Source organism: Poecilia reticulata, linkage group LG23 (genome assembly GCF_000633615.1).
Source record: "Poecilia reticulata strain Guanapo linkage group LG23, Guppy_female_1.0+MT, whole genome shotgun sequence".
NCBI lineage: Eukaryota > Metazoa > Chordata > Actinopteri > Cyprinodontiformes > Poeciliidae > Poecilia > Poecilia reticulata.
In genome coordinates, this window is record NC_024353.1 from 1,322,638 (window position 1) to 1,346,188 (window position 23,551).

The following is a 23,551-nucleotide window of genomic DNA, read 5'->3' on the forward strand; positions in this document are numbered from 1 at the left end:
AGAGATCCACCTGGTGGACGTTTAGGATTTCTGCTGACGTTTAGGTAATGCATAAAACTGTAAATCGGTGATCCTGGCGAGACAGTCGTTTGAGAATGAGAGCTCTGAACAAACCTGTTCACATCAGAGTAGAAATCACAACGTCAACCTGAACGCTGCCAGAATCTCTTTTTCTACTCTACTAGGATTGCAGCCACAATCAATCCGACATACAATAAGAGCTAAGCTGCAAGAAAACAACAAACAGAAATCATGTGACTGGTCAAACGTTGCCATTTCATGAAGAAAACTCCAGTTCCCACCTGTCTTTCCAGCTTCTGTTGCATTAAACTGCTGCCGTCATCTTCAATGCCACTGTAGGAGAAAAGCAAATATGAAGGATTTACACGTTTTTCTCAAGAAAAAAAATGAATGTAATGTCCTACTTCAGCATCTTTTTTTTTTTTTTTTTGCAAAGTCAGTAAGACCTACTTTTATTAACTAAGCATTACTCAAAATTACTGAGCAGAGAGACGTTTATCATCATGTTCTGAAAATAGGAAAGGAGGACGACCTGCAGTGTAGGAGCTGGTGTGCATTTACATTCAGCACCTTTCTAAAGAGACATGTTGCTAAGCTACAGTGGCGAGAGAGCAGAACAATAGTAGAAGTCACTACTGTCAACCCCGACTCCACGACCTGAACAGACCCAAATCAAAACTCAAGAGTGATTCACCAATCAAGCTCATTTCTCTTTCATCTGAAATATCACACGTTCTCGTGGAGAGAAAGGACTTTGTTCGTAGATCAAAGCTGCATGTACACATACAGCATGATGTGAACTCATCAGATGCGTTGAATTTCCAACTATTTCTGTCATTGTCATACATTTTCTCCAGCTGCAGATTTCAGCTGATGACTCACATCACAGAAGGACTCTGGACGGCCATTTCTGAACGCACAAAGCAGACACGCGTGCTTTGATAAGTCTGTCTCCCTCAGCACAATGTGGAGCCTACTTGTCAGCACAGGCATGACTCATACAGTCATTATGCTACCCTTTGCCAAAATTGATCATCTTGCACAAGTGAGTGCCATGCATTGACTAATAAATCCCTCAGTGTTGTTACTGGTAAGCAGATGGGTCACCTGGGAGGTCCATCTGGCATCTGAGACGGAGGGAAGGGACTGGAGACTGATAGTAGATCTTAATTACACATATGAGAATATTATTTAAAGGGAAGGAGCCGGGATTAAGACCTGCAAGTAGACAAAGTAGTGAGATGTTGGCCAACTCATTAGCAAGTCATTACGGCTGTCTGCGAAACTTGTTTCCTGTTGTAAAAACGAGTATTAACAATTTTCTGGGTCCCACATTTGTAATTAGATATCTCTGAAGAGCATCTTAAGTGGTTTCTAATATTATATGTTCCGATACTTTTTCAGCTTTTGACCTACAAAACAGTAGAAGTGTCACGTAATAATAATTACTAAAGGTTTAGATTAAAAAATATATATATATATATTTTTCATAACAAATTTAATTGCTCAATGCGTTTATGCCAACTAATTTTATCTCTTCTAACATTTATGGCAAAATACTATTATTTCTCAAGTTATTTTGATTTCTGGAAAGGACCAAAAAAGGTTTATCCATTATCTGCTCTGGATATCCATAACCCTAACTTCTTGTTTCATACTGAAAGCTGTTACAGATGAAGGATTATGTTATTGTGGATTGTGGTTTACCTCGACATCGAGTTGGAAGAGAAGTTGTTAGAGCTGGAAGGTCTTCGGCGAAAAAGGGAAGAGAAGATTATGTGGAGAGAAAAATACGCCAGTCAGTTCAACAACAGTGAAAAAACAATTCTAGAGAAGCGAATAAAAGGGCAGATTCACCAAGTAATTGGCATTAAATGAGTCCAACTCTCCTAAAAGACACCACCTGGCAAACATTTAAACGTGTTAAGCATATAATTAGAGGAAAATACTCTATGTATATTTATATCTGTCAGCCATAGCAAAGAACATTGCATTGTGAAAGACTAGGGCTGTTTGTGATAATCTGTGAAATCGATACGTCTGATAAAACTGACGAAGGAGCAAAGGGGGAAAGGAGATAAAGACTAAATACACAAAACAGTAAATATCCTACGTTTTATCTTCAATTCAATCATTCCACTGTTTCACAATTAAAACAAATATTAATTTAGAAATGTCTTTCCAAATGGGATTCTAAAAAGGCCAACAAGCACAACATTCCTCAGCATTTTTTTTATTACAAATTAAACTGGTTGACATCGAGTAAAAAAAATCTCTTATTCATACAAAGTCAGACGGAGCCTCATCAGTGCTGGAAGTGATCAATGTTTCATTAGTCTCTCACAGCTTGGGTGACAGGAGAAGGACAAGCAACTCTTGCACCTTCATCATGTGTCAGGCCGCGGTAACCATGGAGATCGTAGCCCCATCAGCAGAACACCTCCAGCAGCATTGATTAAAACCTCCAGTCACATCTTGTACTTTACAGTAATTGGAGGCCTTTAGCACTTTGCTGTAAAGATTTACAGACTTGAGTTGTGAGGATGTGTCCAGAAATGAGACGCTTAACCGGGCAACCTGCAGCAAGACGACTTTTAATTAAATATTAAATGTAAACAAATGGCATTGAGAGTGAAGTCTGTCTAACAAACTGGTGAATCGACATGTCGTCTAAATAGGGCTGTATAATTCTAATAGACAAATAAATGCAGAATTTATTTTCTTCAGACATTTCTAGCACTTCTTGCACCCATTTCCACATGTCGTCACCACAGACGTGACTGTTGACTAGAAAAATGTGATATAAAATCTTTATATGGCTCCCACAATGTCTCTGGAAAACACAGTAAAAGTGACTCAAAATTTTCTGCAAACAAGGTCCAAGACTCAGCAACTAGTTTTATATGAAAAAAAGGTTCATCAGGAGTAGCTATGGTCTTTTAAAATACCAAGTTAGCAAGAAAAAAAGTGCATCGATTAATAATCAGTCACAGGTATGAGGAGAGGTTACAAGCAACAAATGAGCTACTGTTTGTAATTTGAATAAATCTAACTTTCAGATTACCCATAACGTCTAAACAGAACAAAAAAAGGTGACTATAAGGTTTAGAGATGTGCCGATCAGGTTTTTTCCTGCCGATACCGATTCCCATCATCCATGAGGGCCGATCACCGATACCGATCACTGATACCGATCACATAATTATTATTTTTTTAATCATAAGCACTACCGGTTACATTATGTGGAAAAAGGAACCATAAATTTGCCTTAATTTAGACAAAAACTTGTTTTTAATAACTTTTTCCAAGAAAAAAACAAAACAGGCATTGTGCAAATCGTACTGCTATCAGTAATACCATCTTTAACAGACTGATAACATATGAAGGCTCTGAAGAGGCTAAATAATGCAAAGAGCCAAAATAAAACATCTCAACATTGCCAAAGAAATTCAAGTATAAAACTTAACATTCAAAGGCAAATACAGGATCCATTACAATAAACAATCCTGAGTTACTGAATGAAACCTTCCTGATAGCATGGCGGCTAGCTGATTACTGCTAGTTCTGATTGGCTGTTTCTGACTGAGTGGAGTAATTATGCAGAGCAGGGAGGAGATCGATTATTTTTTTTAGAGATTATCTGTCTCATGTTAGGACAGCGAAAGTTTTAATACGTATGTAAAATGTATTTTTTTAGGTTAGATGCTGCAGCTTTAAGCAGAGGTTCGGTGTGAGAGTCACTACCAGGTGGAGCAGAAGCGGCGCTCCGTCTGTGAAATATTACTACCTGTAGCGTAGCAGTGGTTCAACAGCAAGAGCAGAACCAGCGTCTTACATCGCAGCTCAAAGACTTAAATTATTTGCGGGTTATTTGTTTAGCTTTCTGACCGTCATGCTAATCCGGGTGAGTGTTTGTAGCTGTACTGCAGTGAGCCTCGATGAAGCCAAACTCCGTCAAGTATGCCATTGTTTTTATGTCGTATTAGCTTCGTTGTGTTGATGAATTTTGACGTGCTTCAATTTTCCGCCCCAACACGCAAACGTCTTCAATCACTCAGTGCGTGATAGCTCCACATCGCTTAGGATTTGTTGCTGCGCGTTTGTGCAGTGTGAAGGAAAGAGGAGACCAGCTGCACAGGCAGGCTGAGAAATGAGAAGCAGCTGATCGGTTTGTGTGATCGGCAACAAGGGACCGTGATCGGCGATCACTGATCATACACTTTTTCACGGAAATCGGCCCATTATGATCGGTGGCCGATCGATCGGCACACCTCTAATAAGGTTTATTTCAGAGTATTTAATGCTTTCAGTTCCAGAAAATAAGATTTAACAAAAGCACCACATTTCTCAAGAAAGTCAACAAGAGCGGGATCTCCTGGTGGGGCAGATAAACACGGTGCTAAATTTAAAAATTTATGAATAACACATGAAAAGCAAAGTAGTTTAATACAGTCTAAATTTCTGTGAACAAAGATGTGTTGACTTAATAATAAATGAGCTCAATAAACAGATTTTTAGATGGTATTATAACTGGAACAGCAGCTAATCTTTGCTCCATTGCTAACATCCACCTTTTCTTTTTTTGAAGACACATTTAAAGGTCACTGAGGATGTTGTTAGTTACATGCCTGTTCAAATCAGCCAGCCAACAGCACACACACACACACACACACACACACACACACACACACACACGACTGGACAGACACAAATCACCAACTCTAGTTACAGCAAGCACGGTCACAAGCCGATGCTTTGAATAAGTAACGACATGGTGGCAGAAACATGAGCAAGAAGTACAAGAGTGAACTGCAAGGCGCTCTGACCACCTGCCAGCTGATTGGTCAGGAATATAAGGCAAAGCATGGACAAAATGCTTTAGCTCTGCTAAAGGCTACGTTGTATTCTAGTCGTCTGTTGCAAAAGACAGAAAACACATTAGTTGGACAGGAGAGTGGTTAGAATGTCCCTTCTCTAACATCTCTATAGAAACAGAAATTTCCAATGGAAAACAAAGCTAAGAGTCTGTCGGTATGAGCTGCTACCTGTACGACCAGCGGCTGTAGACCGGATGAGATCCTTCAGTCTTCATGGACTCCATGGTTGCAAATGTCTAAATGCTAATCCAGGTATTTTCCTCCAATGGTGAAAAAAACTTTCCCTCAAACTTGCGGTTAAACTTTCTTCTCTGCCCAACCCACACACACGCACGCACACGCGCACACACACTCGACCTCCACGCTCCGAGATCTCTGGCAGATATTACAAAGAAGCGGCAGCTCTGCTATCTTCCACCCATGGGAGTGACAGTTACCCAGCGCTAAGGTACACTGAGGTTGTGAGGCTTGTGCCGTTGCCATGGCTTCACACTTCAGACAATGCACAAGACAGAATCTGTCCGGAAGTGACAGGGCTAAATGTCAATGTACTGAAAATAAGTAAATAAATAAATAAAAGACAGCAAAATTCTATCAAGTATAGATGCCTCTAAAAAGATAAAAACATAAAGTAGCTCATAATTGTGAAGAGAAAAGAAAAGTATATATAGTACAAGTTTCTGACAGATTCTGGTGCATCTATCAAACCACAGCTTCTTATTCTGTCTGGCATCTTTTAAAAAATGCTTCATTTGAAAGACGGGAGCAATTAATCGCGTGAATCATGATTAATTGATTACTGAAATAATTGGCAACTCATTTAGTAATCAAGTAATCATTAACTGGATTATAAAAACTCTGAAAACATGCAATTTGCTGAAAGATCGACACATGACCAACCAAAGGAATGCTAAGTTATTGCATTTTAGGAAGCAAAACGTTTATTTTCTTATTTAAATAAGGCATTGAAATTTGCATTTTTAATCCAAGCTTTTGGTGGTTTAATGAAAAATCTGCTGAAACTGACTATTTTTTGTCCAGTCGTCCAGTCAATCGTCAGAATAAATCAGCACTATTGGAAAGTTGTGGCACTTTAAAACTACAAATGTCTCCAAAAAATGTTTCCCTTTTCAACATTTTCACAGCTCAACGGCCTGCAGAAGGTTTTCAGCTCTGTCAATGTGACGCTGGAAAAGTGCATACATGGTTTTTAAAGGGAACCGATAAGATTATCCTTTTCTAAAAAAAAAAACATGATGTATAACCATAATCTAGTTGCTAGGAAACCAGCATCTCCCTATTTTGACACCTATTTTACCAAAGTAAGAAAATGGGAGTACGTTGTGTGTTTGTCTAAAACTGCATATAAGTCCAGTGTTGATAAGCGTGGGACTCTTTCACCAGAGGGAGTAATTATTGAGCTCCAAACAAACGATGGAAATAAGCCGCAAGAGTTGATAATAATACCGGTTCCCACGGGAACCCCGAAGCATCACCTTCCACCACCGACTCTCCAGCAGCGATCCTTTGCTGTGTTTCAGCGAAACGCAAGAAATGTAAGTTGCTGATTACCGACAGCGCTCTTTGCAAACTCCTTCCTGGAACAATGACTCACCACGGCAGGGAACCAAAAATGTTTAGCGAAATTTACATAGTTCTCCAGCAGTATGCGTAAGAAAATACCACAAATTTCACACAGCTCTCCAGGCATTCGAGAAAAGAGCTTCGTCGGGTTAAATGTGTGTGGAGTTTGCATAAATAAACCACTCGACCACAAGTCATGGTTCCAGCTGCCGAGGTACACCAATGTCCGAGTTCAGATATTTCAAAATGATTTACACAGTGGTGCAGTTTCAATTTTGAGGATAAATGGAATAAACTGCTCAGGATTCAACGCAGAGGCCTTTTTACTTCACGTTTTTTTTTTTTCCTTCTCAAACGGCAGTCTGACCAACAACACCAACAAACTACACCGACCTTCCACTTTCATCTCTTGGCTGATGTAAGCAGCTCCTGTAACACTGCATAGGCATGCTGTTATGAAAACTGTCGCTCTTTAAACAGCTCATCCCAGCATGCGCAGCGTGGGATCCGTAACAGCAGAAAATCTGCCAAGTTTCTCAGCATTCAGCAGCTTTTAACGTACGAACCCCAGATTCAGTGTCAAATATTTCACACTGAATATCAGAGAACGTCGATGGCGCGTTCGCCTCGAGACTCTGACTGGTTTGCAAGAGTTGGAATAGAAAAGCAACACCCATCCACTTCTTCTGGAAATACTGAAGCGGCCATTTGTGAATTGTCACACAAGCTGACTAGTTTGGGTGAGTCCACAGAGCGGTGAGCGATCCAGCTGGTATGCTGATGAGAGATGTGCTTATTTCTGCCATGATGACAAAAAGCAACACTGAAGAAACACAACAAAAAACAAAAGAATAAATATCCAAGATGGTAGCATCTGTTGCACAGTGGCGCAGCTGGTAGAGCTGTTGCCTTGCAGCAAGAAGGTTCTGGGTTCGATTCCCGGCCCCGGTCTTTCTGCATGGAGTTTGCATGTTCTCCCTGTGCATGCGTGGGTTTTCTCCGGGTACTCCGGTTTCCTCCCACAGTCCAAAAACATGACTGTGAGGGTTAATTGGCTTCTCCAAATTGCCCCTAGGTATGAGTGTGTGTGTGCATGGTTGTGTGTCTCTGTGTTGCCCTGCGACAGACTGGCGACCTGTCCAGGGTGAACCCGCCTCTCGCCCGGTAAGCTAGCTGGAAATAGGCACCAGCAACCCTCCCGACCCCACTGAGGGACAAGGGTGTAAGAAAATGGATGGATGGATGGATGGATGGATGGATGGATGGATGGATGGATGGATGGATGGATGGATGGATGGATGGATGGTAGCATCTGTATGTCAGGCATATAGCAAAAGTATTCCTAAAGAGATTAAATCACAAACTTGCTTGAATCCTAAACTGGACTGGCACTGCAACAGGAAACGATTTGAAGTTACTTTGATTTCTATCTGGAAAATAAAAGATGTGAGACTTGTGCTCCACAGTTTTAATTGCATGCAGCTCTCAAAACAAAACAGAGCTCTCATCACAAACTTTCTAACTCATCCAAAAACGTCCCTTCAGTCTGATCAGGTTCATATTAGAACTGCACAATGATTTCAATCAAAATCATCACAGTATCAATGTGTGCATTATCATCACAACTGCAAAGGAGTCATTGGATGTGATAATTATTAGATTTTAAAGTTTCAGATGCCTTGCATTCAAACTTGTCTAGCCAATAATACATTTAGCCAGTTGAACAAACTTTCAATGACCTTTATGCCCACATCTGATAGAGATCAGTAACAGAGATGCCAAAAACTCGGCAAGAGTTTGTGGACATCGAAACAATGGAAAGGAAAGGGAGGAGGGACAAAAAAGTGGCTTAAATGTAACAATAAACTCCTAAAAAAATACATACACAAAGTCATTTGTAAGCTCCATAAAAATGTTCCATTTGTTACTATACTTAGTAAGTAAAGGTTGCAATAGTAACCTTTTCCTTTGAGGCTTCACTTTGTTTTTTCCCATTTCAGTGCCAGCAAATTTAGCATTTTCAAAACCCAGCCTTTATAAAAATGTCCTTTTACTTACTTTGTGATGTTGGAGGTGACATTTTAAACATGTATCTCAGGCTTTAAATAAGTGAAGCACAAAGTAAAGGGATTAATATGTTGGACAACTTTCAGCAATTTTTAACATGCCGGTGTCGGACTGTAAAGTAAAACTCTCCACATTTTTCACTGTAGAGAGGGAAAGAAAATATACATAAATAACATGTAAAACAATTTGGTTATCGGTCATAACAATAAGAATAACATCTAACATTTTAAAGTCAGTGCATCCCTACTTTAAACTGTACAGGTTGGTTCGCATGTTTATTTTACAAATGTAACAGTTTCTTGTTACTTCATATTCTGGGAGGAAACTTTTTTGTCATTATTAAAAAAAAACTTTTTAGCAGCTTATCAAAAACACAGTTGTTTATGGAAGCCCCAGTTCGCACAATGCAAAAAAAAAATGTAAAAAGCAATATTATTATAATTTCACATTTTTGTTTTTCAATATACTCTAATTGACCTAATGATAATTTGTGAATTTAACAGCTTACATTTATTCACAACAAAGAAAAACCCTTCTGTACTCATAGGCATGTTCAGGCATGACAAGATTTTCTTCTCTCGAAATCAAAGCTGCAGAACTTTGAGGATGTTTTCATATCATCTCTTGTAAAATGCATTTATCAGAAAGTGACTGAAATATGAAGCTGTGAATCAAAATTTCTTCCCAAAAACAAAAAATAGATCCACTGATTGGTTTAAACAAACCACTGGCAACAGGCTTGCTCTTTACTTTTGTCAAGTAATTCAACAATAAAAAACAATGTACTGTAGGATATGTACCACATTGTTTGCTCTTTTTAAAGTTCTTCCTTCTTTTTGTACTATAACGAGTTTTCTTTTTATTCTCTTCTTTCTTGTCAATAATGCTACAGCAGCGATTTTACGGGTAAATATTGCTACGGTTCATTCACTCGGCAAAAAATATCCCTCTATTGACTACAACTATTGATTAAAATAAGATATATTCACACAGGAAAAAAACGCGAGTGTGTTAAAAAGCCAGTGGCAGGATGTTAGATATTGCTGGTTACCGTTACAAGCTAACATTAGCTGTTTCTGTCTCCACTGTTCGCGGTGCTGTTTTTGGAAAAGTTGAAGGGGACTATTAAGTTTTTTTGTGCCTATGCAAATATGTTACCAACACTCGGATTCAGATCTTACATTTGAAAACACAGGCGGCTTCCGAACACAAACCGAAAGCAACATTATGAATTCCGCTCACCTTATACTGTAGTAACTCATGTTTGAGCACTGTTGCCAAGGGAAGACCATCCGGAGGGACTGCACTTTTTCTTGGACGCTGTTGTCGAGAGCACTGTTACCCTGTCCTTAGTTACCGACCATATCAAGAACCTGCCTTCCTATTGGTCCGCTCTTTCGTTAGGTGGGATTTAATTGGATGACATTCTGAAGAGGGGCGCAACGTCACGCCTAGTTTCTTATTTTGATTTTATGAAATATTCGCCAGACAAGTCAAAGGTGAGTCACGAACTCAAAAAATATTCATTAGAATAACCAAATAACAGCAATATTCATAATTTGGAATCATTCAAAAATAAGTAATTTTATCCGTACTTTTGAAAACAATGAGTAGAATTTTATTTGTATCAAAATGGTACATTTCATACCGATTCTAATAGTGTAGCTTTACAAGCACAAGGTTGCACATTTAAAAGCAGTTATAATGCGGTTTAAATCAACAATGCCTTAAATAAAATATATATTCTATATAATTTAATAATGATAATAATGATACTCTGCTAAAAATGGAAAATAAAGCTGCGTCTTTCACTTGTACCCCTTTGTTTTATATTCTGTTCTGCAACAGTTGAATAAGATTTATATGAGTCACCGAAGAAAAATTTTCTTTTTGAAATTATGTATTATGAGTTAGATTTTGAGTGGGCAAAATATTGGTGTATTTGACAGTAAAATGTGAAAGTAAACATAGTTATACGTAGATAATAGATTTAATCAGTGCTGTGTAATTTGTATTTTGCAGTTGGTAAAATAAGAGTATGCTTTATCTTGATTTATTACAGTAATACACAACAGTAATCTATACAATAAATCACAATATATAAAAAGAAATGACAAAAAATATTAGCAATGAATTAGTGCATCCGAGTCAGAAAGGAGCTCCCTTTCTTTTAACATCAACATCAGCCCCTTTCTCCTCCTCCATGTCACCTTCACCCCATAGTCCCTCTCTGGTGTGTCGGCCACCAAGGCTTCAGGTGGGCCCCTGCATGGTGATGTACATGGCTGAGCAAACAGTAAAAATCTGGGGGAAGAAGAGGAACAGTTTACCTCTTCCCACATCCTTTCCGGAGTGTCCACATCAGGTGGGGGGCAAACACTGCTGACTTCTGTGGTTATCAGCTTGGTGGAGGTAGGTGTTGAAGCTCCCTCTGCTGGAATTCTGCATCTACTTGTCACTTCTTCAGATTGAATTCCAAGCCTATCCAAACGTCTACTGTGGGAGGCAGCGCCATCAGGAAGTGCTTCAGCATTCCTTTTTCTAGCTGTGACCAACTGCCTTTTTGGAGTGTCTGAGTAAGCCGAATTTGCGGTCCTTTTGCTGCGGCAAACGGATGCACGAGGTTGATTTTTGACTTTTGATACTGCACCTTTTGTTGTGGTTGTGGTCCTTGACTGTTTCTGAGACTGGTCCCGAATGCGAAATGGCAATGAGGGGTATTTGCATGTGTTGTTTTGTCTGGACAACTGACTACATTGGTCAAGTAAACTTGAGGTTTTCTGCCCATTTCTCCTCCCTCGTCTCTTTGGACGTGCAGCTGCAGATGAGCAGTCAAACTGTGGGTTTACCTGAAATTTTGAAACACTAAGTTAAATGGATGATACAACAAGAATTGCAGTAATCTTTTACAGCTAGTACTAACATGGCCATGGGTTCCACATCAAAATTCTGTGTCCAAACTCAAATTACCAGATAACCAAGTTCACTATGATTTTATGGTGGATATTTCAGCAGTGGTGATATATGATATGAAAACTTATAAAAACGTGTCTAGATCTAAAATATCCCATACCTGGCAGCTATAAATATCTTTTGCTTTATTTTGCAAACTCTAGGGTAAATCTGCTTTTTATATTGATTTAACAAATCAAATTCATAACAAAGCAATGGACTTTGATCTGGATGCATTTTTTCCATCACCAAAAGTGCATCTTTTAAAAGAATAAACAACAGAACTTACCCACGAATTAAGATCTGAGCTGTTATGTGTTAGTGACTCTGGAAAAAAATCCTTAGGGTTGACTGCAGCTCGGACTTCAGGCGCATGTTGAAGTTTGCTCCCTCCTACAGGCCGTTCGATAAATTGCAGGGCAGGCTTATCCGCCTTTATGGCTTTGCGGGGCATTAACATAAATCATTCCTGAACACCTGGAGGAAGATATGTCACAAAAAGTAAGCTTGAGTAAAAGTCCATACGGAAAATAACAAAATGTAACGTTTTAGAGTATCAATTAAGAAGTATACATTCAAATGCTTTCATTTCAAGCGCCTACTTTCTATAGTCTTCTTTCTGTCACGTTGTTCTTTGCGTAAGACATAGTATTCATAATTGACATATGTAAATAAAACTCAGTTATACAATTTATCTGTCCTGCTCTTTTTTCTTCTTGTCTTGTTAGGCATTGTTGTATTTCCCGGTTTTCTTCTTTTTCTTCCTCTGGTTCGATTAGAATGCCAACCTGCAGTTACACCACTGCCACCTAGCGGTGGTATCCCCTGGCTCCTTATTGGTTAATATTTACCACGTGATCAAAGTGACGGAAGGAGGCAGCGCCCGCAGCGCCAAAATTCAAAAACGTCTCTAAAACGAGCTGAAGATATGTAAATAACACTTCATGACATGGTTTTGTAACAGTTACAGTGGATTAATCAAAAACAACAACTATGAACGCAATGTTTCAACTTCGACTCGTGGTTCAGCCAAGTGGGATCGCCTGAAACTTTGCAGTAATATGAAGGTTTGGATTCATTTTATGAAAATAGCCTATTTAACGCTCTGCTACACTGGGAGTTATGATAATCGGTGCTTTAAAAAGAGACACATCCTCTGAATATTTAATTGTATGTGCATAAACTATTAACTAATGAACATTAATTTTAAATGTATTCCAATTAAACGGTAAAAAAAAAGTGAAATTAAAAAACGGCTGTTCTAGAAGGCGCAGGTCGCTAAGGAAACAGCGATTGCAGCTGAGCAGTTATTGAGCGACTGAGTCGACATAGCGACAAAAGGGGTTTGAATTTCACACGAAAAACACATATCTTATTTAATTATTCTGACTCCTATTGTATTTACAAAAGTGCTTTAATTTATTTTTGTTTTGTTAATGTGGAACGGTTATTATCCAGCCTGAACTAACCCCACTGACTAACTTCGATGTTGTCAGTTTTCTTCCGGTAGTATTGAACGTTGATCTAGCGGTGATTTTAGGTAGGAGTAATATTAAAAAAAGATCAGTTTTTTCTTAGAAAACATACCGATCGTGTTTTAGACGTGTACGTTTTTATTTTTAATTTAATTTAATGTGTGTGCTGTTTTTGCACAGCAATCCTGTGAAGGGTAATTTTAGCGATCTGACCATGAGACGGAGCCCAAGGAGACCCCTGATTCTGAAAAGGAGAAAACTTCCATTTCTGCAAAATGAACCAACTCAGGCTGACAAGCAAACTCAGCACGGTGCAACAGGGTCTGGGGAGCCGATTAAGCCAGCAGCCAGCCAGTGCCTCCCACACGGCATCCCCATCATGAATCACCCCTCCATGTCTGACACTCAGGTGGTTGTCATCCCTAAAGAGGCAGATCTGCAAAGCATCATCGGTGTGCTCACTGCAAAGGGCAAAGAGAGTGGCGTCCAAGGCCCAAACAAGTTCATCCTTCTCAGTGAGAGTGGCAGCAGGGGCAATGGATCTTTCTGCCAGGCTGCTGTCAAAGAGGAGTCATCTCCTGCAGGAATTACAGATGCACAACCAGTGAAGTCAGATACTATCCACAATATGCCAGATGCTAAGCCTCTCACTGGAAATCAGTCAAGTATGTATGAATTAAGAGCTGTAGCTTCACCCTCATCGATAGCTCCTTTTTTTTATTATCCCCCATTAATATTCCATTTTAAGCTGTGATTAAACTGTTCTCTCTCTTTTACGCTTTGATGAACATAGGTGCAAGTTGCAGTCCTCTAGATGACAGCCTCACCAATATCCAGTGGCTGGGCAAAATGAATACCAGTGCCTTGGAGCCACACCTTGCTAATCAGACAACTGACAAGGAGAAGAAGCTTCAGGCACCGCAGATTTTACAGGTCAGCCTTGTTTCTGTTATTTACTTTTTCACTGTTGAAGTGCAAACAGAGCAATTGTTAGGAAACCCAGATGTAAAAGCACACAAATCAAATGCCACAAAACACAAATGTGATTATCTTTGACTTGCTAAGGTTTTCAACTGAGTTTATTTTTATTTATACTGATCTTTAAAAGACTTGTGTTGCATTACATTGCAACACAGATGTGTTGCAAAAGCAACACATCTGTGTAATTAAAATATTTTGACTATGACTTATAACTATAACTACAGGAGAAAGGTCCAGATTATGGTGTTTAATTTGAAATTCATTTTAGATTTAGATTTTAGTTGCATTTCATTAGAGCTGCATAACATACCAAATTGCAAACATCAATCTGACAACAGTGAATGCAATATTGTTATCACAGAAAACAGTCTGGAAGTATATGAGTGTATTTTTAGTGGCTGAGAGGTTCAAGCTCACAAATTAGCTGCTAATTCAATAAATGGAAGTATAGCTTTGCAAACTGAACATCCTGCACAGACGAACACATTTAACTAGTGGTCTGGTCCTTTTACTAAAAAAAAAATGTTTGTTTTTTTTTGGGGGGGGATTGTTTTCTGAATTTCATCCTTTTTACATTCTGGATTTTTGCATAACATGTTCATTTTAAAACTTAGCAACAACAATGAATGTTTTTATTAAAGTCTTAACAACATGGCAAAAAAATGGACTGTCTATCACTCTCTTTGCATTCTCTCAGACCCACAGTACAAATTCCAACCCAGAAGGTTCCCATCAGCCCACGTTACAGAGACCGCCGTACTCCTACACGGCCATGATCCAGTTCGCCATCAACAGCAGGAAGAACAGAGGCATGACGCTGAAAGAAATTTACACATGGATCGAGGACCATTTCCCTTATTACAGAGAAGTGGCCAAACCAGGATGGAAGGTGGTTCAGAAAACTAACGGAGGAAATTAGATTGGATCTCAAAGCAACACCATGAGGGAGTTCACTGGTTTTGTTCCTTTGCAGAATTCAATCCGCCACAATCTTTCTCTGCACGACATGTTCATCCGCGAGCGGTCGCCAGATGGTAAAACCTCTTTCTGGACAATTCGACCAGATATCAATCGATGCCTGACCCTTGATCAGGTTTACAGGGTGAGCATCGCTATTTTCACGTACATGTTGCTTTTATTAAATACATAAAGCTGTTTTTCCTTGTCTTCCATTGCCTCTTTTCTTCTTTCCTCATAGTCCTCTCTGCTTTCGTAATACAACTGCTGTCTGATTCGTTGAGTTTCTGTTCTTTCTGTAGCCTTGTTGCGATCCGGGGACCGTTTCTTCTCCTGTGCCGTTGCTTCCGTGTCCCCACCAAGTAAGACTGATTCACCTCTTGTTGAAGAACTATTTTCATCCCACAGATAGGCAGCAGAGGGCTAAACAGCATGGAAAGTCAAATGTTTAACATCTTCTGAGACCTGATTAACAACTTGTGTTTTTAGATTCAAAGTATAGCTGCAGCTGAACAACTGAGATCTTGTTTTATAGGTAGAAGAAAAAATGAAGTCATCTGAACACTTCATGTTTTGTCTTGTTACAATGACATACCTCTATACTTTATTGTCCTACTAGACCAAAATGAAGTACTGTTTAATAAACATGTTGGAGGACAGTTGATTTCCAACATTTATTACCAATAAATCTGTCTCTGAAAAGTGTGGCATGCATTTGTAAAAAGCCCTTACATAATCCAGCTCCCTTCACAGACAATTGTGTACTCTGGCTGCTCAGTAAAGAAATGCATGCCACACTTTTCAGATTTTTGTTTGTAAAGCCACTGCACTATCTTGTGTCGATCTATAATTAAAAGAAAAATTCTAATAAATTTCATAGTCATCTGTAGTTGGGATGTGACAAACTGAAAAAGTCCAAGAGACCTTAAAGCTTTTGTGAGGCACCGATCAAAATGTTGAGTGTTTTTCTGTCAAACTAAAGCTGGATTGTCTGAAGTGAATCTCTGTGTTGCTTTCCCAGCATGAAAAGAAGAATATATCTGCCGCCGTAAGAAAAGCACCAGCTTCTACTGGTGAGTTCAACACAACTTAACACAAATGTTTGTTTCTTAGTGTAACTGTATGTTTCTTAGAGTGTGTTTCTGTTTGCTTGTTTCCAGAGAGGAGGATGAAACCGCTGCTGCCCCGTACAGACTCTTACTTGGTTCCTATCCAGCTGCCCATTGCCTCCTCTGCTTATCTGCCGTCCTTGTCTGGTTCTTATTGCCCGTCTGGTTCCAAGCACAAACAAAATGCTTCACGCGGGACCAAGAGAGTCCGCATTGCCCCCAAGGTACACATTCGGTCAGGTGTAGCTACTTGAAGTCATGCTGTACAACATTTCAGGTTTTTAATGCAAAATTTGATCTGCGATTTTAAGTAATCAGGTTTTTTTTTTTCTTTGTTTTTTTCCTTAAAAAATATAAATGATAGAATATATCCTTAAAAACTGCCTTTTATTTCAATAATTTCATCTGGATTTTCTTCATTCCTTCCCTTTTTTTCCCTTACACTCACAGTGAACTTTAGTCGAAACGTCTTCTACATAAAAAATGTGACATATCTTATTTTCCACGTGAGAAGTTAGGGATTTTTTACTGTTCTTGTCGTCTCCCAGGTGACGGAGGGCGACAGTCCAGCCGTGGCTCTGGCTCCTCATGTCGACCTGAAGGCGGAACCCGTAAATGTTCCGACAAAACGCGAGACACGTAAACCTCCTCCGAAGAGGCAGTCCAGCAGCTCCCGCCGTAAGCAGAGCCTGGTGAACTCTCTGCAGGACGAGCCCATCCTCTTCTGCCCCGACAACAGCTTCTTTGACTCTGGCGTCGCCTCGGACGCGTCCACCTCCCAGGACGTGAGAGAAGCTGACAGCGCCGAGCAGCAGCAGCACTTCCAGGGCAGCCCCGAGCGGGAACTCTACTTCAAGACGCCCATAAAGAGTCACAGCCACTTGAGCTCCTCCACGCCGAGCAAGCCACCGCCCAGCGTCACACTTGAACCCTGGAAGGTGACGCCCGTCGGCAAAGACAGCCAAAGCGTCCTGGACTTCAGTCCTATCCGCACGCCGGGCGGTCCCGTTGTCACGCCCCGACAGGAGTACACCACCTTCAGCTTCAACAGCACTCCCTTCAAAGAGCTGCCGCTGTTCAGCTCCCCCCGGGAGCTGCTCACCCCGGCCCCCTGCAGAGCCCCGCCGACGGATTCCCCCACCGAGACGCAGCTGGCGGACGCGCCCGCCGTTTCACCGTCCAACCGCTCCATCACGGAGGGCCTCATCCTGGACACCATGAACGACAGCCTGAGCAAGATTCTGGTGGACATCAGCTTCTCTGCGCTGGACGACGAAGACCTGGGCATCGCCAACATCAGCCTGTCCGAGTTCCTCGGTCAGTTCATGTAGCCCGAAGGCCGAAACGCTAGAAATCCGTTGTTGAACACTAAAGCACGCACCGACTCAGCAAAACAGACGTATTTCTCATCTGGTCATGATCCACCTGTTGTGTGTTTTTGATGGTTATTGCTGGAGGTGTGTGATCAATCTCAGTTTGTGGTTAGTTTGATTTCTGTCTGAATATAATTTATTAATTTCACTCCAGTACAAATAACAAAGTAGGGTCTTCAGGAGGCTTCAACAAGGTCTCACGTGGAGCTTTAATTGGCAAAGAGACTGCACTCATTCATCTCCCACTTTGTATTTGCCTGCTGTTTTTTTTTTTTTTTTGTAACTTTCTCATGTTTGCACTTGCTTTTTACTGTTCCGTGTGTCAAATTCTTCTCTTGCATGTGGCCCTGCTCTTTTGTATTGTCTTTTAGCCGCTCTGCATCGCTGTCACTTATAAGAGCTGCATGAGAAGAGGAATATTTAAGTGTACACATATGTTGATTTGCACATTATAATATATGACTTGCAGTTGTACAATAGATTATTTGATCACTTGGTAAACTCTGTTGTTGGGTTCCAAAGTCTTACCAGCAATAAAAAAACAAAACAAAAACAAAAGTATTACAAGTAGCACTAACAGCAATAGGATTGTCTGATTGTAGAACTGTTGTCAGAAATCTTCACTGTAATTATTGGATGTGCCGTTGTCAACTGAAGGGCATTTTATCTGAACAGAGGAATTTTTGCAAACTGCTCTTTTTACCTCTTAAGGCAGAAAATACAGAATATTTAGTATTTGTCTTCAGTAAGAAAGATTATTTGCAGTATCATCTTTGAGGTTGAGATGTGACCTATTTCTGTACCACTGAATAATGTGTGTTTTTAAGAACAGGTCCTTGAGTTGTCTCAGCTTTTTAATCTCAGCACTATGAATCCATCTGTTTATGAAGAGAGGTTGTTTTCTGAAGTAAGACTACAATAAATTCCTTAGATCCTCATTAAATTGAAGGATTTTTCCATTTAATTTCATCGCTGCAACTGTGGTCTTTACAACACGGCATTTGCAAGGTGTGGATGGGTGACTTTTGTTTTAAATACAACTCTTTGTCTAACCTTTTTTACATGTTGTAGAACTGTTAAAAAAAATTTTTGCCATCTTGGACAAGATGTTTTTTAAAAAGCTACTCCATGTGTTTTATTACTAATTCTAAGGTCAGCAAAGGTTTTGGTTTGGCTTACCTTCCTTGTAAAATTCAGCAAATTTTTTGATTTCAGCATGAAATTTTTTTAAGACGTCTTAGGGGTTACTGATGCTTTTTCAATGTTCTTGGTAAATCAGCAGACAAATGCATATACATCTGTTACAAATATTCTTTTTAATGTTTTCTTGTACAAAAAGAAGTATTTTAGTTAGTTAGTTAGTTTGGACTCTCTAAGAAAGGTTTAATCCTCAAAGATTGTCAGTGGAAACTTAAATGTCTTAACTGTCTTCAGTATGTCTGGACTTCTTGTTGAGCCACTTCCAGCAGGATCTGCAGCTGCTTGCTGCAATAATCTGGGAAAACGAGACATATGCACCAGTCAGATCTTTTCTATTAAACTCTGACATGCTGAACACTCTTATTTCAAGTCGCATATATTCAAAGTTGAGTCACTGTGACCTACAAATGGCACGACTTACTGAAAATGTGCGCTAATCTACGTGGCACCCGAAAGCGATGGACAGTCGCGTAGTAAACGGGAACTCCTGTTAGAGTGAGGGCACAGCTCCGCCCCGTGTTCCAGGGGTCCGAATAAAGCGAGAGACCCACAATGAAGAAGCAAACCACTGTGAAGGTGACCGCAATGACCAAAGGGACCTTAAGGTGGGAGAGCAGGCAGGATAGATGATCAGATTTCTGTAATGTGAAAGGGAAAAAAATGCTGAAAGACTCAGAAAAACACACTAACCTTGAAGGGCCTTGGGTGGTGGGAGAAGCGGTATCGATGGACGAGCATGCCCAAGGTTGCCAGGGCGATGAAGAACCAGCGTGAAAAAGAGGCAAAGTTGATGAGCTGGTAGATTTCCCCAGTGATTAACATCACCACCACCAATGGATACTGGAGAGACACACAATGCAGCTTTAGTCGCATGCGGCTACAGCGGCCAACACACGAATACTGTCAGCAACCCAGCTTTCTACAGCTCTCTGAGAGTCACTTCTTTTTTCCAGACCCGTCACATGTTCTTAGGAGCTGAGACACTAACATTGTTTTTAGAGAAGATGGATCAGAGGTCTTCTACAGGGAGATTGTAAAGCTGACTCTGGCTGTGTGTTGATAGGAGGATAAAGCTGCCAGACCAAGACAAGCACACAACATCCAATGGTGATTCAGTTGTAAGTGCTCTGTCCAGGGTGTGCAGACGGTGCAAAGAGGCATGCACATTAATGCAAACTGTCTTTCTTTGTCGACAGGAAATAAAAATAAAAAAATACCCTTTTGGTTTCAGCAGATCCAGAATGAATCAATAAAAATTCCAAATCAGAGACACTTAAGTATTTGGAAGAGAAGGAGTTTTACAACTGGAGAAACTCATGGTGAGCTTACATTGTAAAGCATGTTAATTGGAGCAAAGTGCTGTAAAACAACAGGAAGTAAGTAAAAAAAACATGTCACTGGTAACAATAAGAGAAAATCAATCAAATGTCATTTTAAACCTGACTAAAAATGACAAGAAAATAAATGTCACATTGTGAGCCTATTGGCTGATGACGATTAATAAATTAAAATGAGATTCATTCTAAAAGCTCCACACCAAAATACAACAAGACTTTTGCAGAATACAAGAAATAGAAGCATGATTATAGATGTTGTTCATCATCTGCTGCGGTGGAACAGTTTTGTTTGATTCATGGTCTTTGGACAGTACTGACCAGGAGGAGCACAGCAGGTAACGGTGTGCGTTGTCGGACATGAATCATGGAAAAGATCGGTGGCCAGTGGCCTTCTCTGGCGCCCACAAACAGCATCCTGCAACCGCAAATCTCATAAGTCCAGAACTGCACAGAAAACATTAAGAACAGCTTCCGCTCTCATAATACCTGGGCGAGCCGAAGAAGCCGCCATTGAGAGCTCCAAGGCAAGACAGAGCGACCAGAATGGGAATCACTGAGGCCAGGCCCTGGAGAGCACGGTTTGCAAACGTCTGCAGGCAAACACACGTCACGTCAGAACACAGCTGTGCCAACACGTTCCCTCTACATTCTCCGTCAGTGGAACATTTTGCTCTTTGCTGACCACAGCCACTGCGTCAGACAGCAGCAGCTCAGCGGGCGTCATCACGGTGTAGTAGGCCACGTTGACGAGCACGTAAAACACCGTCACCGTCACCATGGAGCAGATTATTGCCAAAGGGATGTTTCTGGAAGCATATGATTCACACAGGACAATATGAACATTGACTTTTCAACTCACTCAAAAGAATGATCTCAATCTGAGACAAATATAAAAAATACCTATTTGGATTTATTACTTCTTCTGTGACAAAGTTCAGATAAAACCTAGGAGAAGAAGGAGAAACTGAACTTTACTTTGATACCCCTAAAGAAAAAACTATTACAGTCAACCATTATATGCCTACCACATAAATCTGGCCTTTAAAGTGACCAGAAGAAAACAATTGCTGGGAAAAACCCATCCATGTTTTCTCACAGGCCATGCAGCAAACATGTGGAAGACATTGCTTCGATCAAACAAGAGCAAAACTGAATTGTTTATGTGTGGTGGAAAACTACGTTGACACTTCACCCTCAACACACTCACTGCAGGTTGAAACATAGTGTTGGCAGTGTCATGCTGTGGGAAAGTTTGTTTTTTTTTTCCAGCAGGGAGAGTAAATGCAGGGTTAATAGGAAAACAGATGGAGAAAATGCAGAGCAATCCTGAAAGAAACACATCACAGTTATGTGCTACTTTCTGTCAGTCCAACCCATAAAATCCCAGTCAAATGTTAACTTTTGTATATATAACTTGTCAAAATAAAAACTGTGCTGACTTACCATCCACCATATGCATATAAACCGTTATAGAAAGCCAGTGGCAGCCTGTCCAGAGTTATGGACTCCAACTCAAATCCATTCTGGAAATTTTCTGTCTTTCCTGCAAAGAGCCGTTGAAAAGTTCAAATGTTCCCAGGAACGCCATCTTGCTCAGTATCACTGCTTCCGTCATCGTACCTTTTGCTAGAGCAATGACCCCAGGAATAATTATGAGTACCAGCGCAAACATCTTAATGAAGGTCAAGGTGACCTGAGTGCGCGAGGCCATGCTGACGCTCCAGCAGTTAACTGCAACAACAAATGCTACAGAGACACAAATCACACATTACGTCTCTGCTGGATGGGAAACACTGATCCAAATATAAAGTAGACAAGAAGGCGTGGAATACCACTCACTCACTCCGAGGATACTGACGAGTTTGATCAGTGCTGAAGGAGCAGGACAAGGTGCAAATAAAGGTTCAACAACGTAACGTCCGAAAGCCAGGGAGACGTAGGACGCCACAGCTGGTCTGGGAAAAAAAAAAAAAAAAGAGTAGTGTCTGTTATTCTGATTTTTCTTCATTTGCCCCAACAACAACAAAAACCTTGTACCTTATAAAGAGGAACTCAACCCAGAGTCTTAAGAAGGCTGGCAGGGGCCCCAGCGTCTCTAGGAGATAAGTGTAGTGACCCCCGGATTTTGTGAAAGTGGTTCCTAGTTCAGCATAACATAAGGCCCCTGAGAGGAAACAGGAAAAGGAAGACTTTTATTTACTTGCAGTTCATTTAATTTTTTTTTTTTCCAGAAAGAATAGATTTCAAAAATACTTTTGTTAGTTTGTAAATCTGCTGATCTTTAACTAAAGGCTTCTGGTTCTGCTTTGCTCTGGATCCCAGAACCAGAACCAAACATAGAGAAGCTGCATTCAGCTTCTATCCTCCACTAGTCTGGAGCAAACCTCCAGAAAACTGCAAAACAGCTGAAACACTTAGTTCCTTTAAATCAGTTCTTAAAACCCACCTGTTAGTGGTTGAAAGAAAATGCAATATTGATTGTTATAGTTTCATAACTGTGTTTTTTGTGATGTAAAGCACTTTGAACTGCCTTGTTGCTGAAATGTTCTATACATATAAACCTGACTTGACTTGAATATTGTAGATATTTTTGATAATATTTTGCTTTGCTACTTGTTTCCCTGCTATAAATGACTTTTGTCCCACTGAAAATATAAACTGCAGATTATTTCAGCTCCTTCCAAATTTCACATGACTTGTAAAATGCAGACTAAATCACTAGTGCAAAGAACAAGCAGGACAATATGACATTAGATATTATTTGGCCTGCAATATCGGACACAAAAAAATAATGCAATACATCTTAGCTCTCATGCAATATTTTCCTTATAGGTATATTATTACATATGTAGAAGAAGCAGGGCAAACGAGCATGGTCTTACCAAACAGGGACAGGATGCCACACAGCGCCCACACCAGCAGAGACAGCCCCACGCTGCCACTGTTCATCAACACTCCCTTCGGAGCGATAAAGATCCCACTGCCAACCACCGTCCCGATGATGAAGGACACAGCAGGAAGCAGCCCAATCTCCCTCCGAAGGCGCACCGCTTCCTCCTCCGTCTTCCCCTTATCTTGCTCTTTCTTTATCTGTGTCCTCTCCATTTTTGTGTGTGTGTCTGTAGGTCACCGAGCGAAACTGTAGTGGGAGCACACCGCGTAGGCCAGAACTTTTCCCACTCTCCCCCTGCCTGCCCCCTTCGTTCTCCCCTCATTGGCTCTTGGCTCACCCGCCCAGGGTGCAGAAAACAAAGCCAGCACTCTTCCGAGCTCCAGGAATGATTTAAAGCGGTTTAAGTTCTTGACACTTTCCTGTAAAGTGATGTTTGTCTGGGTAAATATGCGCTAACGTGTGTGGGTGGGTTTTTGGACTCTGAGAAAAAAAAGGCGTGGAAGCAACTGCACAAATAGAAGGAAGGACACTTTTTTTTTGTCTGACAAACTCTAAAAATACGACGCAGATTTCATGTGGAGGCCTCAGAACAGCTCAGCTGATAAACAAAAAGCAGACAGAAGCCACTTGATTAGCTTGCTTTTGCCTCTTTTCCCTCGATTGAACGCTGTATGGATGTCAGCTTCGTCTCATCAACAGGAGGCCCGCTTGTTAAAATTCCTGCA

The 23,551-nt window shown here is 40.5% G+C and overlaps 4 protein-coding genes across 8 annotated transcripts in view; 1 reads left to right on the forward strand and 3 right to left on the reverse strand.

The window, feature by feature from the left end:
• The window catches only part of tulp3 (TUB like protein 3), a 17,862-nt gene extending 7,956 nt beyond the window's left edge, over nt 1-9,906 (reverse strand). The window contains exons 1-3 of one of the 2 annotated variants that reach the window (XM_008400401.2): nt 9,792-9,906; nt 1,729-1,770; nt 303-354 (exon numbers count right to left, since the gene is read on the reverse strand). In XM_008400401.2, the coding sequence (XP_008398623.1) occupies nt 303-354; nt 1,729-1,770; nt 9,792-9,841 (144 nt within the window). In that variant the 5' untranslated portion in view covers nt 9,842-9,906. Of the gene's footprint in view, nt 1-302; nt 355-1,728; nt 1,771-5,066; nt 5,375-9,791 lie in introns of those variants that run through there. The other variant, XM_008400400.2, reaches the window with a different exon arrangement.
• A 235-nt stretch (nt 9,907-10,141) lies between these two features.
• On the reverse strand, nt 10,142-12,273 carry rhno1 (RAD9-HUS1-RAD1 interacting nuclear orphan 1). 2 transcript variants are annotated; one of them, XM_008400402.2, is made up of 3 exons: nt 12,104-12,273; nt 11,791-11,978; nt 10,142-11,398 (listed from the first exon to the last, which is right to left on the reverse strand). In XM_008400402.2, exons 2-3 carry the CDS (start codon nt 11,959-11,961, stop codon nt 10,673-10,675), a joined length of 897 nt encoding a protein of 298 aa, XP_008398624.1. In that variant the 5' UTR covers nt 11,962-11,978; nt 12,104-12,273; the 3' UTR covers nt 10,142-10,672. The 2 variants fall into 2 exon arrangements, with proteins under 2 accessions (XP_008398624.1, XP_008398625.1); XM_008400403.1 differs by having other exon boundaries at nt 12,075-12,273.
• A 109-nt stretch (nt 12,274-12,382) lies between these two features.
• On the forward strand, nt 12,383-18,339 carry foxm1 (forkhead box M1). Of its 3 annotated transcripts, none has more exons than XM_008400408.1 (9): nt 12,383-12,568; nt 13,157-13,641; nt 13,770-13,909; nt 14,655-14,846; nt 14,931-15,059; nt 15,217-15,276; nt 15,936-15,987; nt 16,075-16,247; nt 16,572-18,339. In XM_008400408.1, exons 2-9 carry the CDS (start codon nt 13,191-13,193, stop codon nt 17,352-17,354), a joined length of 1,980 nt encoding a protein of 659 aa, XP_008398630.1. In that variant the 5' UTR covers nt 12,383-12,568; nt 13,157-13,190; the 3' UTR covers nt 17,355-18,339. The 3 variants fall into 3 exon arrangements, with proteins under 3 accessions (XP_008398630.1, XP_008398632.1, XP_008398628.1); XM_008400410.1 differs by lacking the exon at nt 12,383-12,568 and adding an exon at nt 12,751-12,844; XM_008400406.1 differs by lacking the exon at nt 12,383-12,568 and adding an exon at nt 12,762-13,041.
• Nucleotides 17,660-23,138, reverse strand: LOC103459124 (cystine/glutamate transporter). The gene is made up of 12 exons (XM_008400405.2): nt 22,816-23,138; nt 21,971-22,097; nt 21,773-21,888; nt 21,554-21,679; nt 21,377-21,476; nt 20,834-20,878; nt 20,616-20,739; nt 20,420-20,523; nt 20,252-20,348; nt 19,287-19,436; nt 19,018-19,195; nt 17,660-18,891 (listed from the first exon to the last, which is right to left on the reverse strand). The coding sequence occupies exons 1-12, from the start codon at nt 23,036-23,038 to the stop codon at nt 18,827-18,829; spliced, it is 1,455 nt and encodes a 484-aa protein (XP_008398627.1). The 5' UTR covers nt 23,039-23,138; the 3' UTR covers nt 17,660-18,826.
• Between the last annotated feature and the right edge of the window lie 413 nt (nt 23,139-23,551).

What these genes read in the sequence shown, in the direction of transcription:
- rhno1 (XM_008400402.2), bottom strand. Translation starts at nt 11,961, where the DNA reads ATGTTAATGCCCCGCAAAGCCATAAAGGCGGATAAGCCTGCCCTGCAA. An exon ending in GCTCAGATCTTAATTCGTGG is followed by an intron (nt 11,399 to 11,790) that starts GTAAGTTCTGTT and finishes TCAAAATTTCAG; the next exon opens with GTAAACCCACAGTTTGACTG.
- foxm1 (XM_008400408.1), top strand. Translation starts at nt 13,191, where the DNA reads ATGAGACGGAGCCCAAGGAGACCCCTGATTCTGAAAAGGAGAAAACTT. An exon ending in AGGCACCGCAGATTTTACAG is followed by an intron (nt 13,910 to 14,654) that starts GTCAGCCTTGTT and finishes GCATTCTCTCAG; the next exon opens with ACCCACAGTACAAATTCCAA. An exon ending in CCCTTGATCAGGTTTACAGG is followed by an intron (nt 15,060 to 15,216) that starts GTGAGCATCGCT and finishes TTCTTTCTGTAG; the next exon opens with CCTTGTTGCGATCCGGGGAC.
- LOC103459124 (XM_008400405.2), bottom strand. Translation starts at nt 23,038, where the DNA reads ATGGAGAGGACACAGATAAAGAAAGAGCAAGATAAGGGGAAGACGGAG. An exon ending in TGGCATCCTGTCCCTGTTTG is followed by an intron (nt 22,098 to 22,815) that starts GTAAGACCATGC and finishes GTTTCCTCTCAG; the next exon opens with GGGCCTTATGTTATGCTGAA. An exon ending in TTATATGCATATGGTGGATG is followed by an intron (nt 20,879 to 21,376) that starts GTAAGTCAGCAC and finishes TTCTTCTCCTAG; the next exon opens with GTTTTATCTGAACTTTGTCA.